Source organism: Ambystoma mexicanum, chromosome 1p (genome assembly GCF_040938575.1).
Source record: "Ambystoma mexicanum isolate Mex_15411 chromosome 1p, UKY_AmexF1_1, whole genome shotgun sequence".
Lineage (NCBI taxonomy): Eukaryota > Metazoa > Chordata > Amphibia > Caudata > Ambystomatidae > Ambystoma > Ambystoma mexicanum.
In genome coordinates, this window is record NC_090921.1 from 791582781 (window position 1) to 791600071 (window position 17291).

General features: G+C 48.3%; 1 protein-coding gene across 1 annotated transcript in view; it reads left to right on the forward strand.

The window, feature by feature from the left end:
* The window catches only part of LOC138512403 (cytochrome P450 2B4-like), a 176784-nt gene that overhangs the window by 66870 nt on the left and 92623 nt on the right, over positions 1–17291 (forward strand). Inside the window, exon 4 of the mRNA XM_069627680.1 lies at positions 16242–16402. Within this exon, the coding sequence (XP_069483781.1) occupies positions 16242–16402 (161 nt within the window). The remainder of the gene's footprint in view (positions 1–16241; positions 16403–17291) is intronic.

The window sequence follows — 17291 nt, forward strand, 5'->3', positions numbered from 1 at the left end:
TCCTTAGGGTGAAGGGTTCTGACCGCCAGCCGTTGACTCTAGTTCTCGCCCTTGGGCAATTGTACAGGAGTTTTACCCATGTAATGAACTGGTGACCAAATCCCATACGGTGCATTATTTCCCATGTGGCCTCCCAGTGCACCGAGTCGAAGGCTTTTTCGAAGTGGATGGCGAGCAATGCCAACGGATCCTGGAGTCTGTCAGCACTTTGTAAGGCTCAGTGTAATCTGTATAGGTTCATTCGGGTTGACCTCTGTGGCATGAAGCCGCATTGGTTCGCGTGGATCAGGTCAGCTAATACCATTTATGAGTGAGATGGGTCTATATGACCCGCAGTTTTCGGGGGGTTTGTCCGCTTTGGGTAGCACTTTATGGTGGCTTCTCTGAGGTCCGATGATAGGGAACCCAAGTCTCGCGCGTTCTGGTACATACGCAGTAGGTGTGGGGCAATCTCATTCGCCCCTATCTTCTGCCATAGTTTGGTTGGGAAGCCATTCGGGCCGGGGGATTTCCCGGGTTGGAGTCCCTCCATGGCTGCTATTACTTCCTCTTCAGTGATATACTTATTGATTTGTTTATGGGGGAGAAGGGTGCCCTGTATAGGTTAGCATAGGTTGTGGCAAAGCCCTCCGCTATATCGCTGTCCGCTGTTAGTGGGTCAGAGTCACCATTGCTGAGTCGTCTAACATGGATGTGCCCTTCGTCCCTGTGTTCTAACCCTGCCAGCATTTTGCCAGCTTTATCCCCAGTCTCACACACTCTAGCGCGATGAGCTCTGTGCACTTGCCTGGCATTGTCCAGGGCTATGTTTTGGAGGTGTTTCTATGCCAATGTCAGTGCCTGGTGTATTTTGGGCGTGGCCTGCGACAGGTGAGCCTCTTCTGTGCGTTTAACCTGCTGTTTGGCTTAATGCAACGTGGCAAGATGCTTTTTCTTGTGCGCAGTTGTCCAAGAGATGATGTCGCCACTTAGCACTGTTTTATAGGCTTCCCACAGGATTCCCGGGTCGGCTACGGTCCCCGTATTTAGTTCAAAGTATGTTTTGGTGGTGTCTTGGATCTTTTCTACCAGTCCCCGGAATCCCAGGTAATAATTATTTAAGCGCCAGCATGGGGGGGATTTGTTCTGGAGGTGCTGATTTCTAATACCAGAGGGGAGTGGTCAGAGATTCCTCTGGGGAGTAGATGCGCCTCGCATATTTTATGTGTGTCTATAGATGTGATGAAGAAGTAGTCTAGCCTCGAGAGTGAGGCGTGGGCCGCAGAGTGGTAGGAGTATTCTCTACGGTCCGAGTGCACTGTGCGCCAAGCATCCTGCAGTCCTTGGGCGCTATGGTGGGATTTCTACCTCGTAGATGTGTTCGGTCCAGTTCTACGTTCATGACCTCGTTGAAGTCGCCTCCCATCACTATGACTTCCGATGTGTCCCGAGTGATCAGGGGGGAGATGTCAGTGAGTAGCGCGGGTAGCAGGGTTGGCGGCGCATAGACTGCTAGCAGTGAAATAGATTGTTCCCATAGTGTCCCTGTTATGTACGTGTATCTGCCCCGACGTCCTGGGTGACCATAGTTAGATGGAGGGGGAGTTTTTTGTTAATAAGTATTAGTATGCCGCGGGAGCCCATGGTGAAGCCGGCGTGGTTGCCGTTCAAAGGTTTGTGCGTTTGAAGAAAGAGCAGTTTGTGCCTGCTTGGTGCGTCTCAGTCAAGAATGCTATGTCTGGCATGTGCCTATTCAGAAGTTGCACAACTAGGCGCCGCTTGATCCCGTTACCTAGCCCATTCACATTCCAAGTAAGGCACCGAAGGTTCCTAGTGGTAGCGCTACGTCTGGCCATGCTACGGTGGGGCAGAGGGGTTGGGGGTTGCAGCATTTATGATGAGGTGCATTTGTGTCCTACGTGCTGTATTAGGCCATTTGGTTGGTTCTGACTATATCCGGTGTTCCTGCTGAGTAAACAATATTCAGGTGTTGTCATTACGCCTGTGAATTCGAGCATGTGCCGTGGTTGACTGATCGCTAAGATGCCTAACGGGGTTATTCTCTGTGCCCGCTGCCTTGTGACACAGCCACCCTCCCTCTATCCCTCCCTGCACTCCCCCCACCCCACCTAGAAGCACCTGTAGCCCGAACTGTGCACCAACCGGGCGCATATCTTAAAACCAAAACATTTTTGGAGGTAGCGCGGAGCTTACGCCAACCGCGAGTGAGTTACCGTCTTCCTATGGCGGCCGCCTGTGCATGGTCCCCTTAGTTCTGTGATGTACTTGAGAGCAGAGTCCTTGCGGTAGCCCTCATCCGGTCCCTTCTCCAACTGGAACTGGGCTGTCTTGTGACAATGCAGGGTGGTCGTAGTCCTGTGGGTTTTGCTGTGGCGGAGGGTCGGCCTTGCCCGGCATCTGCCTCGTGGGTCCTCTTGGGGATCTTTGGTGTTCCGGCATGTTTAGGATTTGGGTTTCCATCCAATCCCAGGCTTCTTTTGGTGAGTAGAACAAATGGGTGGTTCTTCCATGGTGCACTTTGAGTAGCGCTGGAAAGACCAGAGCGTATTTCATCGAAAGGGATTGCAGTTTCTTCTTGACTGAGTCGAAGGATTGACAAGCCTTCTGGACCTCCCTAGTGTAGTCCGGATAAAATCCGACCCAATGGCCGTTAAATGTGATGGGACCAGTGGCACCGGCCATCTGGAGGATTGTGTCTCTATCCCGGAAGTTCATTCGTTTTGCAATTATTGTTCGTGGCTGTGCGCCAGGGATGGGCCGTCCGGTGGGCACGTGCAATGTAAAAAAGCATAGAGATTTTTTTTGGAGCGAATACATTGGTCAGCCAGTCTTCCAGGAAGAGCTCGACGCTGGGGCCCTCTTCTCTTTCGGGAATTCCAAGAATTTGAATATTGTTCCTCCTCGCACGCCCCTCGCTATCTTCAGCTCTGTTTTCAAGTTGTGTTACTTTCTGGGTTATGGTGGCAAGCTGTTTGTTCATCTGTCCTAAGGTATCTTATGAGATGGAGATCCTCTGTTCTGTTTGTCCCACCCTCGAGGACAGGTTGTGGAGGTCCTGCTGTAGAAAGGACACCCCTGTAGTTAGGCCCCCTATTTTCCCTCCGAGGGACGTCTGCGACTGATCTCTGTCAGCAAGATGTTGAGTTCATCCTCTCCTGTCCCCTCCTTTTCGGGAGTTGTGGCTGGGGGTCGCTGGAGGGGCTCAACCGTAAAGGGGTCCATCTTGCTCTGGTCTGTCTTTTTGCTTTGTCTTTTCCCATACCGTTGCCCGGTGCAATGAGTGGTGTGACGTTGATCACTTGTGGTTCTTGGCGTGTAGACCCTTCTGTGACATTGCTCGTTCCTTAGGGTTGACCTGATGCACTGGGTCCGAATGGTTCATTTCAGTCTCCTGGTGAGACCCGGCGTCGAGGGCTGTGCATGTGTTCTACTTTTCTGATGCCGGCCTGCGCTGTGGCGGTGGGACCACCAGGTCCTATAGTCGCACAGGTACCAGTGAGGCTTCCCCCAACTGCTCAAGGGTAGGGCACTCACCCAGAGTCTGCCAGCTGTGCGGAGTTGGGCGTTGTGCGCAATGTGGGTGCAGACCGCAGCATCAGAGGATGACTACTGGTGTACCCGCATGTGGGTGGTGGTTGCAGCATTGTAATCAGAGTCTCGGAGGGGGTATCTGCGATGCCAGTGCCAGGTGGGCTTTCTCTGAGATGGTTGATCCTTCGGCCTCCCAGCTCAAGCAGGTCCAGTGGATTTGGGGTTTCCTAGCTAGCACCCTGTTGTCGTTAGGCAGGTCGTGATGCAATTTGGGTGAGTGTAGGTGTACCCCCGGGCAGGAGGTGGGTCACGAGTCGCACAGGAGCCAGTGTCTCAGAGATGTAGTCACGCCAGGGGACCCACTGGTGCAGTGTGCTCGTCACTTGCCTTGAGGGGAGGGGTGTAGTGATCCAGGTCAGGATCTTACGTTTTTGAAGCAGCACCCAGAGCCTGTTCTGTTGTGCGCGCTGCGTGTGGGCCTGTCACATGGGGCTGTTCACCCTGCTGGGTTTGTGGTCTGGGGCGCTGGGGATCCGCTTTGTATTGAAGAAGGTCTATAGAGGTAGTGCCCTGCTGCCGGCCCCTTTGTGGCCTATTTCAAGCTCCAGCACCGTGGAGGAAGAGGGAAGTCCAGAGCTCCTCCTCACTGTGGGCTCAGAGTGATGCAGTTGCGTGTGCCAGTCCTGCTCCGGTTAGGCAGACTTATTCAGGGGGAGGGGCGCCTCTGGTCGTGGCTGCTATGCCCTGCATACAGTGTAAGTGTCCTGCATGGGGGGGTGTCTGCTGCCGTTACAGGGTGATGCCCATGCGTTGGGGGCGCATATGGTGCCTCTCACCTTAGTCTGCTGGCATGTGTGGTCGCCGGACCCGTGGCTGGTGTCTGGTCCGTCGCGGGAGTCGGCGGGTGGAAGGGATCACAGGTGGCGCCAATGGCTGTCACGGGCATAGTGTCAGGGTGCATCAGCTTTGCTCAGCCGATTGCACCACAGCAGCACGCTCTCCGCCTCTGCTCTGGTTTCAAACTGATGATCCTGCAGGTAGTGGTGGTTTGGGGGCGGGTGGGCAGCTTGCCTCTTCGCACTGGCCAATATGGCAGGCAAAACTCTTCTGGCGGTCTTCGGCCCGTTAAGTACTTCTCGGGCCCCAATTCACCTCAGGAAAGCAGCGTGTGTTGCCCAGATGGTACCGCTTCGGTCTTGTCTTGGTTTTAGGCTGGGTAGATGCCCGGGGCAAGGATATCACAGGATATTTGCTGTGGCCTCCGGGAGCCAATGCAACTAGGTCTTCATGTGCGGTTCGCGCATTACTAGAAATATTGTTGAAACCCCTCAAGTTCCAAGACACCATAGAAGTTGTAAATAATCATGCATGGACATCCGTGGTAGCCACTTCCTCATGTGTTAAGGATTTCAATCAGGCGACACACACCTTGGTCTCGGCCTAGTATGCAGCACACGACTGAAATGCTTATCTTTTTATGTTAGATTCAATATTGAGATGATACACCACTCATATCACACACCGTGAACAAATACCCCGGGTCACAATGGACCATGCACCAGGCTGGTTGGTCAAATGCAATATTTATTTATTTAAAATTCAAAAGAAATCACACACTTTTTAATATAGGGCAGCAATCGCCAATGGAGTGATAGTTACAAATGAGAATGTGAGCAATGCACTGGGTTTGACTTTAGTGGAGTACATACACAGCACAACAGGATAGGAGCACTTTTGATTTAGGACAGATAGCACCCAAGTTAGGATTACCCCATGCAAAGTTCCCTCACCAACAAATAATCAGTTCTGAATGGATATCGGAAGCATCAGGTGATCAGGAATAAGGAGCTGAAAACGGAAGGCAAATCCGACCTTCCCTCCTCAAAAACAGATTTGAAACCCTTGCAATGTTAAAAAGGACACTCGGAAATGGATGAATAAAATAAGGAATGTGTGCAAAAACCTTGAAAAAATACAGTTCTTCATTAAAGCAACAATGTAAATGTACTAACGACCACAAGCAATGGAGTAGCAAGAGCATACAGTTCGAAAAATGAATGGAAGATTTAAAACAGTTTACAATCAAAATGACACATTGCAAATATTTCAGTTTTCCGTATAAATTTACTAAAACAGTTTCTTTGAAAAGTGAAATACTGTAAATTGCAATTTTTGGTTGGGGGGGGATAGCTGTAGATCACAGGTACACTATGGAAGTAAAAGTAAGTCCCTAGCTGGTAAATTGAATAAGTTATGCAAGATCTAAGAAGGTACACTTTGAGTAAATGAAGGCACGAAAAAGGAAAGGAAATCAGGTTGTGAGAAGAACAGTTTTACTCTAGAGTATTGAGGCTAGGCCACCAAGGAGGGACACAGTAAGCTCGAGGGTTGATTCGCGAGTTCAACCCTCCCTCCCCAGCGCCCGCCCCAGTGGAACCAGTCCGATCACTCAAAATAGGATTAATGGCTTAGGATTTCACAAAACAAAATTACTAAAGAGATGAGGCTAGCACTAGAAATCAATGGCAGGGTTGCAAGAATGATTCTGACAGTTTTACAAGTTATCAGGATATGGATAGGATGACTTAGTGGGTGGGATAAGGACCAAGACAAGATAGGCTATGGGTTTAGATGGGGTGGCAATTGATACTCACAGTCCGATTTTTGGTTTTTGGATTTTGGACAGTCAGTGGTTCTGGTCACTACACGGCAGGGTGCCTCACAAACAGCTGGGCAGTTCTGGTTACCGGGTAGCACTTCTGGACTGGCAATTCTGGTCACTGGATACCATAGGTCATCAGGATAGCAGGATGGCAGCAGCCTGCAGTGAGTGGCGGCAAGCCAGGCTGGATCAGGATGCCAAAGGTACCACAGTTTTCCCCTTGTTAATGGGGAAACTTAGTGGTTTTCTTTTATATTGGAGGCCTTGCTGGGAATTGGATCAGCACTGCTTGGGTTCTGCAGTGGGCCCTGGAGCAGGATCAGCAATGCTTGGCCTTGTTGTTGGTGTCTGGATCTGGAAGATGATGGGTATAGGAACGCAGCTCAGGAAAAGTGTGTGTGTCTAGAGTCTTGTCAGGGACCCTTATTTATAGTGCATAATGAATCATCAAAGTATAGGCTGGGCACGGTTAACCAAGCACGCCCCTAAACTACTTGGATTGGCAGGGGCGCTAGTCTCCGCCTTGTTCTCAACTGGTTGGATTTCCAAGGGAATGATCTCAGGTTTATGAGGTGAGCTTTACAATGTCCAAAAACTCCCACATCTGATTTTGCCAAAAACATACATTTACACCCTTGCAATCCTCAATACTTTGTCCTTTCTGTCCACAATGTGTCAGTGAGTTCTACCATGTCTCTAAAGAAAGCACAACAAACCACTTATAAACTGTGACATTTTTACAATTTTTCAAAGTCTTGCTGCAAAGATAGAAGTCTTTAAAGTTTATTCCTGAAATAGTCTTTGGGACCAAATGGCAGTCTCTTTGTTCCTGGGTCCATTTTTTTTGTCATTAACTGCTGCCAACTGTCATTTCCTTTAGAGCATGGTGGGGGTTTCTCAGCTTAATTGAAGTTTTTATTGCCCCTTCACACCTTAGCCTTCCTTCCCTGTGAGCTTCATTGTCCAGGTCGCAGCAGAGACGAAAGTCTGTTCAACCCCGTAATTATCAGGGGGCTGTTAGTATCTGCTGAGAGAGAGCCCTCCTTTTGGTGCCACCCCTCCAAGCAGGAAACCTGTTTTTCAATTTGCAGCTCCTGCCACCATAGTTTTAATCTTTAATTTCTGATCTTAGATCTAGAATTAAAGCAAGCCGGTTGCATAAAACAACCCATGTTATATAGTCTCACCATCAACAAACTCCTTCATATTGCTGAAAACTGGCAGGCTTTCATTCACCATTGTACTGTTACAAAACACAGGCATTTGTTTTTCTTTCATTTGAAAAAGGCAATTTCTTTACACGTGGTGCAGCTGGCCTTCCTTTTTAAATTCAACTTTTCATCTCCAGCAGATTCACACACTGTCTGCAGCTATAGTTATTCTCTTGAAGTGCTGGAGTTGGTGTGAAGCACAGATACATTGTAGCAGGCCTGGCTTCGCTAGTTAGTCTCTTTCTGAACAGCTGAGTTTTGGATACTTTTGCAAAGAAAATGACCGTGTTTCCCATGTGACTAAAAGTAGGGTTCCTGGTTCATTATTTTTAGTTGGTTTGACTGGGCCTGTCAATTCAGAATCATGCCTGGTTTTGCTGAGGCACAGTGAAACACACAGGGCTTGGTAGGGCTTATTAATCACAGTGGCTTTAAGGAACAGAGGGAATTAGCGTCAAAGCCGCATTTTTTTTTAAAGGTGAAAAAGGGTTTCTTTTCAATGGATATTTTGGCTTTTGCAGCAAAGCAACACAGCTTTTTCCACTTTCTTCCTTTTGTTTATGTGGGAACCCACTGGCAATCTCCTTTAATGTGCCCCCTGGTTCCATCCTGCCCAATGTGTGTTTGGCAGGATGGTGCAGCCATTTTTGTTGTTGTTGCACAACGCAGTTTTGAGCCATGGTGCTCACAGGACCCAGCACAACCCTTTTGTGATTGTTTCTGCGCAAATGCAGCTTAGTGATGTGGGGCAATGCCGTTGAGTGGGTCAATATATCCCACACATGTAGTGCATTTACAATCCTGACCCAGTCATAACTTGCTCTTCCGCCCCCCCTCCCCCTGCATAGTAGAGTGAGGTTTCTGGGATCCCTGAGGCTGTTTAGTACTCAGATTAACTGTTAAGTGCTGAGAGTGCTCTCTAGGGAGCCAGTTTTTGATGGTTCTATGCCTGCCAGGAGGGGAAGCAGGAGACACTAAATTCTCAAAGATTTCATACCCCAATGATAGTAAGGCTTCACCCTCGGCAAGGATTACGTTTTCTATATTTGCACGTTAGCACACTTTTACAACATTCCGGCTATCTTTGTACACAAAAAAACCTGTTTTATGTCATTAGATCTAATTAGCCTTAAACTTGGTATTTCCAAAAACACAGATAGAATATGACGCTGGTTTAAGGGATTATTGTCAAATTCTTCCAACAAACCCCCCATGTAAACAAAATGAGGCTCCTCCGCAAATTTCACATTCATATTACTTTTGCCAATAGATCCCCCTGTCTTTTTTTACTCTGGACCGGGGTTGGTCCCCTTTTTTGTGGCTAACGCCGGGGGCTACATGCCACTGTATTATTACAATTGACATCAAGCGGTGGTCTGTGAGCCAGGTAGGTCCCTTCTTTTCTCTTCTAGTGTCTTAAATATTGGGAATACCTCCTTGCCCACGGAATCAGTTCTTTTTTCAAGCCCTCAGTTAATGGAACACCTTGACTCACACAATCCCTCCCAGACGTCACCGAAGTTTCAGTCAAAGTGTGACATTTTTCCAGCCCAACTTGTATACAGCTTTCATTGATTCTGCCCAGGGACGTAGCCTGGGGGTTATTCTCAGCCTGGACCTGGTTCCAGTGTCTGAATAAACAGAGATCTTGCTTAGGTCAAGTAATTCACATGACTTGGGTACCGGCACCAAAAAACGGGAACAAGGACCCTGAGAGGTGGTGGACGTAACCTTGTCTGCTCAAATTGCAGATTTTCTCCCGTTCAGTCCCCCAAAACCATTTTTCTTTCCCTGTGTTGGCATTTGAGGACCTCCTCCAGAGCTCCCCACCAGCCCATCAATCTTTAGCTTTAGGTTGCGTAGGAATTTCCTAGAGCCATTGTTCGCTCTTTTTTCTGGGCTTTTACAGTTTTTAGGTTCAACCTGATTTTTGGGGATGCCTTCCTTTGGTATCCCCCTGTGCAAGGGTTTTTGGGCGGCCACCTCTGGAGTTTCGATCTTGTTCCTGTTGTTAGTAATTTCGACCACCATCTCATGTATTGCTGGGCTGCTTTGGCCGAGCACAGAAACAGTGGGCGAGGGCATCTTCTTGGGAGTTAATTCTACAAAACTCCTCTGTTCAAGAGCCTGCGTCTTAACAACCGAGCAGTTCTCGAATTGCAGTAGAACAGCTAACCACATGTTAACATCAGGATTGGAGGCTTTGGGGATAGAATTATGTATAGATTGTACCTTTATTTCCTCGGGATTCTCTGAGATATTAGGAATATGTGTTTGAAGTCCTGTAATGAAACCTTCAATAAAATTTACTTTTCCACAAACATCCTTTAGTATTGTCTGCACCCCCCCTTAGTTCAAAGTTAACGGTATCGTAACCCCTGTTCATAGAGTCCAGCAGACGGGATTGAACCAGGAAAGATAACTTGTCGACCACTGTTTGCTCAAGGCCAGGGTTACTACCCCCAGGCTTTTCCATATTGTATGATGGATGAGGCTCCCGCCTTGGGTGTTTCAGTGGCACTGATGGGTCCAGGGCCTCTTTTTCTTCCTGTGTAGAGATTGATAGTGCAAGAGCTCCAGTGAGGCAGTGAGGCAGTTCGGCGAGTAGCCAGATGTAGAGGGCCGATGTAACATGACCTCGGTGACACCTACTTCCTCATCAATAGGGCCTCGAAAAACCCACTGGTTGGATTTAATATCGAGCGAGAGCCTCACTCGTTTCCCTAGTTTGTGACAAATTGCAGGAGCCAGGTTAGACATATCGGAAACAAGATCATGGTTATTTAAGTTTAGTGCATGCTGAGCGCCAAATTCCTATTGAAGCCAAGGAGACCCCCGCAGGAGGCACATACGTAGGGGAAGTACAACCAGTGCTACGACAGGACTTTATAGGCTCTTCAACTCGTTTCAAGTTAAGAGTGGCACTCTCCATTAGAGGCCTCACAGGGCTTTTAACCATGAAGAGCAATGAAGGTTGAGGTTTTTCTTTTTTTTTAAAAACTTTTATTTATTGGCAGAAGGTTAAGACAGGTACAGCACATGCTGCGCAGAGAAAAGAACAACACATTATAATATCACACATAGGCGTTGCATCACAAGCATTTCGAACATCTCAGCCCGAGGGAGGAGGGGGGACGATACCACTTGGGGGGGGGGGGGTTCAAGTGCTCAGTTCTTATGGTCAGTTGGGTGGGTCTGACGGGTGGGTGGAGCTCCACTCAACTTCGTCTCTACTGTTCAGGTAGCTGTAGAATTCTGTCCAAACATTTTTGGGACGGGAAGGCATAGGCAGGGAACCGATATATTCTTCTTCACACATTTGTACCCAAGCGAGGTCTTTCAACCACATTTCGAATGTGGGGGCGGTGGGGGGTGCGGCGCTTCCAGCATTGCAATATGCAACTCTTGGCTACAATGGTACTTACATTTAGAAACTTTGACATTGCCCTGCCATCTTTCCCAGCCCAAATTCCGAACAGCAGGGCTAGTGGGTCCAGACCTACTGGGGACCCAATTATCTCTGATAGCGCCTTTGTTACCTCCGTCCAGAACGTGTTTAAACCAGCACAGGACCAAAACATATGTGCATGGTCTGCCTCTTCAGAGTTACAATTCGGGCATGTATGGGTTGAAGTACCTGTGAATTTCGCAACTCTGTGAGTCTGTTGAAGAGTTTGTACTGTATACAATGGAATCTGGCACTGAGGGAGACTTTGCGCGTGTGCGCACACATCTTGCTCCACATCCCCTCTGTGATTTCCGTTCCCAGCTCCCTGGCCCATGCCTCCCGTGGTTTAAGGGATACGTCCTTTATTTTTGCCAGCTGCATTTTGTATAGGGAGGACACTATGCCCCTGCACCCTGTGGAATTCGCTATGTATTGGAGTTCAGGTGAGTCTGGGGGTTCGTCCGGGTACGAAGGCCACATTGCCCTTACTGCCGCTCTTAGCTTGAAATATTGCAGTAGCTCAAGCGCAGAGTTGGAGTGTGTGGGTCGCCATGTTTGGGGGTGATGAATGTGCCATTGGGGGTATAGGTCAGTTAGGGCTTGGTAACCCAGGTCTTCCCAGTGTCGCGAGAAATGCTGGTCGTGTGGAGCGGCAAGTCCAGGAGATTGCCATATGGGGAGCCATTTGTAGTATGGGCAGTGGCCTTGCTCAGAGTGCAAAATGTTCTTCCATGCTGTAATCGTGGTCTATCTGGGCGTCAATTTGGAATGTGCGGTGTAGTAGTACGGTCATGATGTTAGTTCCATCCCCTGCAAGCTTCTCCAGTTTGACGTGAGGGGGCGGATTCAGGTATATGTACCAGTGAGTTGCGTGTTGGGCCTGTGCTACGTTCCAGTATAAAGTTAGGTCAGGGGCTGTGAAACCCCCTTTTTCATATGGCAAGGTCATGTGCTGCCACTTCTTGCGGACCGCTCCGGAGTGCCAAAGGAATTGGGTGCACGCCGAATGGAGCCTCTTAAAATATTGCTTCCCGGGCCATATTGGTACATTGGCGAAGATATAGAGGAGCTTGGGGACCACGATCATTTTTATTAGGGACACCCTACCCGCGAGGGACAATGGGAGATTGCGCCATTTGAGCATTTTGGATTCTATGAGCTGAGCTGTTGACTCGTAGTTGTCCGCTAGTAGTGAGGCTTTGGTCAGTGATACTTGCATCCCAAGGTATCTAATGCCACCTGGGGACTAGCGTAGGGGAAATTTGCATGCTGGTTGCTGGGTTGCTATAGTGAGAGGGAAGATTTCTGATTTAGAATAATTGATGGTAAAACCTGAGTACGTGCCTATTTTAGTTATGTCTCGGATGATCAGATCTAGGTGCGTGGAGGGGTTTCTGACGTATAGGAGAACGTCATCCGCATAGAGCGACATGATTTCTGGCTTGTCCTGTAGGCGAATGCCCTTGTTAGTGTGTCGATTCCTGACGTGGTCCGCCATGGGTTCGATGGCGAGCGCAAATAGGATCGGGGAGATTGGGCATCCCTGACGGGTGCCCCTGTGTAGCGCAAAGGGAGGAGGTGGTAACAGAGTTGACTAGCACCCTGGCAAATGGTCCTGTATGCAGTAGTTTTATGTAGGAGAGCATGTTCGGTCCCACTCCCATTTTTTCTAGCACAGCTCATAGGTATTTCCACGAAACCATGTCAAATGCCTTTTGTGCATCCAGTGCGACCGCCACTGCGTCAGCACTCGGATCAATTCTGGACATCGCGTTAAATAGGCGGCGGATGATGAGTGCTGTAGAGCGGCCAGGAACGTATCCGCTTTGGTCAGCATGGACTAGGTGGGGCATGAGTGGGAGGAATCTGTTGGGAATTATTTTAGCAAAAATGTTTGTATCCGTGTTAATGAGCGATAGGGGCCTATAGGACCCACATTCATTGGGGGGCTTCCCCGGCTTGGGGAGGGCTGTTATTAGGGCTTCTCTTAGGGAGGGAGGGAGTTTATGTAATCTGAGTGATTCGGTCCAGACCCCGAACAGAATGGGTGCTAGAATAGCAACATGTTCCTGGTATAACTCGGATGTGAGCCCAGCAGGGCCCGGGGCCTTGTTCTTAGGGAGGTCCGAGATTACCTGAACGATCTCTTCTAAGGCGATCGGGACTTCAAGTTGTTCCTTGGCTTTGTGATAGATGAGGGTCATGGAAATACTTTCTAGTAGGTCGTCCAGATCGTGGGCTGTATGCTCTGGCCGGGGGCCATATAGATTGGTGTAAAAGCTAGCAAAGGTGTCGATGATGGCTTGGTCCGACCAGTGTCTTAAGCCCCGATCGTCAATAATGCTATCTATACGGGTCTTGCCACCCTCCACCCGCACCAATCTGGCGAGGGTTCATCCCGGTCTGTCTCCCTCCCCATACCTTCGGGCAGCCACAGGGCGGGCATGGTATCGTACCTCACTTAGGGCGTGGGACTCAAACAGCTCCAGCTCTGTTCTGATCTTTGCCAGGGTTGCCGGGTCTGGTGTGGAAACGTACTCTTGTTCAAGGGTTTTGTGTTTGGTTTCGGAATTGCTTAAGGCCTGTCTTATAGCTTTGAGGATCCCGGCCTCCCTCGAGATACACATCCCTCTGATGTGTACTTTAAATGCCTCCCATCTGGTCCCTTCGGTGGTGTCAGACGTGTTGTTGTTCTCAAAGAACGTGTTTATGTCCGCTAGTATCTCGCCCTTAAAGACGATGTCTGACAGAACGTCAGATTTAAAGCGCCAGGCGGGTCGGGCCGTCAGAGTATTACCCATATGGATTTGTAGTAGCACAGGAGAGTGGTCAGAAAGCGTGCGCGGGAGGATACTGACCTCAGAAACCCTGCCCACACGGTTCCCGGACAGGAGGAACATATCTATTCTTGAGGAGCTGTCGTGGACCGTTGAATAGAAAGTATACTCTCTTTCCTGGGGGTGGAGCGTTCTCCACACATCGTGTAGATTCAGGGAGCGCATTTGTGTATGGAGTCGCTTGGCAGCGCGGGAAGGGACCCTGCGGGTGGTGGTCGTTCTATCTAGGACGTTGTCAAGTATAAGATTCATGTCGCCTCCCCATATAATGGGGACTTCCACATATCTCATAAGGATGGCGGTTATTGTGTCTATAAATTCGGGGGAATCTGTGTTGGGGGCATATGAGTTAACAAGCAAACATTCTTCGTTAGCTAGAGTGCAGTGGAGAATCACATATCTACCATCTGTGTCAATGTGGGATGTATGGAGTGTGAATTTTATAGACTTGTGAATGAGAGTAAGAACTCTCCTGGCCTGAGTGGAATATTGAGTATAGTATCTATTGGGACCCCAGGTTTGTGCACGATTTGATGAGAGAAGTTTCAGTGCGTGTCTCTCTTGCAGTAGGAGTACCTTGATCCCATGCCTCTGTGCGTATGCCGTGATCCTACGGGACTTTGCGAAATTTGTCAATCCCCGGACATTCCATGTCAGCATTTTTATAGCCATGCCGACAACTTATGGGACATCCCTAGTGTAAAATCTTTCTCTGAGTGCCGCCATATGCGCTGCAATGGCGTGAGGATGCCTTGCTTTAACCCCGGTCCCAACCTTTCCGCCATTTTCAATACACCATTCCCCAACTTTGCCACCCCCCACCCTCACTGCTCGGTACCAACTAGCAGTGTGATAGTGCCCACCCCCGGAGCGATCAACTGCACGCCACCCCCAACTCAGCGACACTTTAACAGTAGCCCAACTGGGGCTTAAACACAAACACTCCGTTTTAGGAGACATTGCAGTTGCAGTGGGGGCTGCAGCTGCCGTTCGACCCACCTTTGTTACTATCGGTATGATGGAACAACATTAACATTTTGGATTGGCTGATGAAAGTAAGGTTACGAAGAGAGTACACACATGTAGTAGAATGGCAAGGGATAAACTGCTACTGCCTTGGGGTGGTGTATGACAGTACTGCTTAGCTGTCGGTGGTCGGGCCCCGTTTGTGGTGATACAGTCCAGTGAGTTGAAGATGTATCCCCTTCGAGGAGTCATGCTCTTGATATACTGATGTTTGGCCTGTGTCGGCCCAAGATGGGTGATGAGGGGGGGAACAGCAGCCCTCCAGGTGGCAGTTCACAGGTTGGCCACATCCAACAAGACACCGCGCACAGGGCTGGCAGCCCTGGAGTTAGTCGTTGATCATGAGGTCTTCTGGGGGTCCACTAGTGGGATTTGTGCCTCGATGAACTTGACCGCCTCGTCAGGGACCGTGAAGAAATAGTTTGTTGCGGCGAAGGTTGAGGTTTTTCATTAAACACAGGCAAGGCAGCGGGCAGATTTGAAGTAACTGTACAATGTAAAGTGCCCCTCCCAGCTTCTGGTCGAAAAATAACTGCATTAGATGAATCTAAAGTATTTTGAACAGGGGTATTGTTTATTGGCAATAGATAGCCCTGGGCAACCTCCACATTATTTTGTTGCGCTGGTAACATACTTCGGAGCACGACCACCATAGTCGCTGGCGAGAGGAGGAGAAAGAAAAAGAAAGGTAGGCCTTTTTGAAAAACCTTGGAGTGCTGCTCTGTTATCTTTCATCTACCCTCAACTGCTGAAGCAATCTGCAATTCTTCAATAATCACGCTGCTTCATCACAAATTCCTCCTTCTGTGGTGTGTTGCGTTACATACAGTCATCCCAATACTGGTGCCCCTGCCTGAATGATCAAGTCCTAACTAATGGCCCATAAACTTTTGTTCACCATTAGAAATTTGAATGCTGAATCTTGCATTCCAGTTTGTTCATTTTGTAGCTACGCGCCTACAAGCCTGCTCATGCAAACTGCTGTTGACTAAAAAAAACTAGCACTGTATGAAGTTGAACCTCATGATATGGGACTGTTTGGCAACCATGGCATATTTATGAAATGCATCTCAGACATAATTTTTGAAACCGGCGCTTAGTACACAGACCCTGTTAGTTTAGTCATGGCCGAGAGAAAGGGAGCATCAGCCGACTGACAAACCCAGATTGACTTAATGTCAAGAGAATCATTCCACTGGCCTATGAGTTGTAATCAGAGGACCAATTCTTGTTCATGATAGAGCGTTATAATTATGTCACAGATTGTCCCCATGCACCACACTTCACCAAAACCATTGTAGCACTGCCCCAACCAGTATAGATTTCCCATATGTTGCAGACAATTCATTGAATTTACAGGGGAACCCTAACAGCTCAATACTATTAGTGCCACACACACAGATTATTGGGTATGGAGCACTTCTTCATTGTGCAGTATCTGCCTGAAATACCATTGTGAGCCCTAGTGCAACACTACCACTTTAAGTTCTTAATACTGATTGCAATCTCTTGTTTTTCGTCCACAGGACAGCCATTTGATCCCCAGTTCAAAGTGACAAATGCGGTCTCCAACATAATCTGCTCCCTCGTCTTTGGAAATCGATTTGACTACACCAATGCCGAATTCCAATACCTACTTGATCTTATTAGCAAGAACATCCGCCTGACGGGGAGCATGAGCGCACTGGTAAGAATGATTGACAAAGTTTGGCATTTTCAACCTTCCACAGTCTCCGAATCATACCATACTGCCCAATATTACAGTGTTAAATAGGGGAAACAATCCACTGTAATTTGCAATAGAAAAGGTGCAATCCTACATGACCTTATGACTCTGCCACTAAGAAACCAGAGGGCATCAGTACTGGGCTTTCATGTGCTTAATAAAGGGGCTTAACAGCGCTATGACGTCACTCAAAATGCATCAGTAAATCCCCCAGACTGACTGGAGAGAAAGCTTAAGGAGTTAGGCTATATACAGCAGCAATATTGCCAAACTCGGAACGGTTATAACTCCAAAAATGCTTTACTTTATTTATTTTATTTGTTTATAGAACGCTGAAAGCCCACAGGCATCAGAGCGCTGTAACAAAACCAAACTTACAACATAAAATAACACAAATACATAAAGCAATACTAAATAACTTAATATCAATATTCTTAACAAATAGTAGTCCGCAGCTAGTCCTCTATCAGTTTTAAATCAGACACACCCTTGGGCAGGTACTTGCATTTGCTAAGAAAATCTAGTAGATTATTGGCCCCACATCCTACCAGGACACAGACCCAATTTTCCTGGGTACACCACTCGTCAGTATCCAGTCTACGTAAACTTTTCAAGTCTGAGCATCTGACCACCCTGTTCTTTGGCAAAGCCAGGCCAAAACTTTGACCTTAAAGCCTCTTTGGTTCATACCCACATGATTTCTCTACATTAGTGATGATGAAATTCCTACATCCATGACAAAGTTTTGTAAGGTCTTATCCCTACGAGACTTTGTCATGGATGATAGGAATTTCATCCATGAGTGTTTCCGCTGTATTTCGCTTAACTTCCTAAGCTTTCTCTCCAGTTG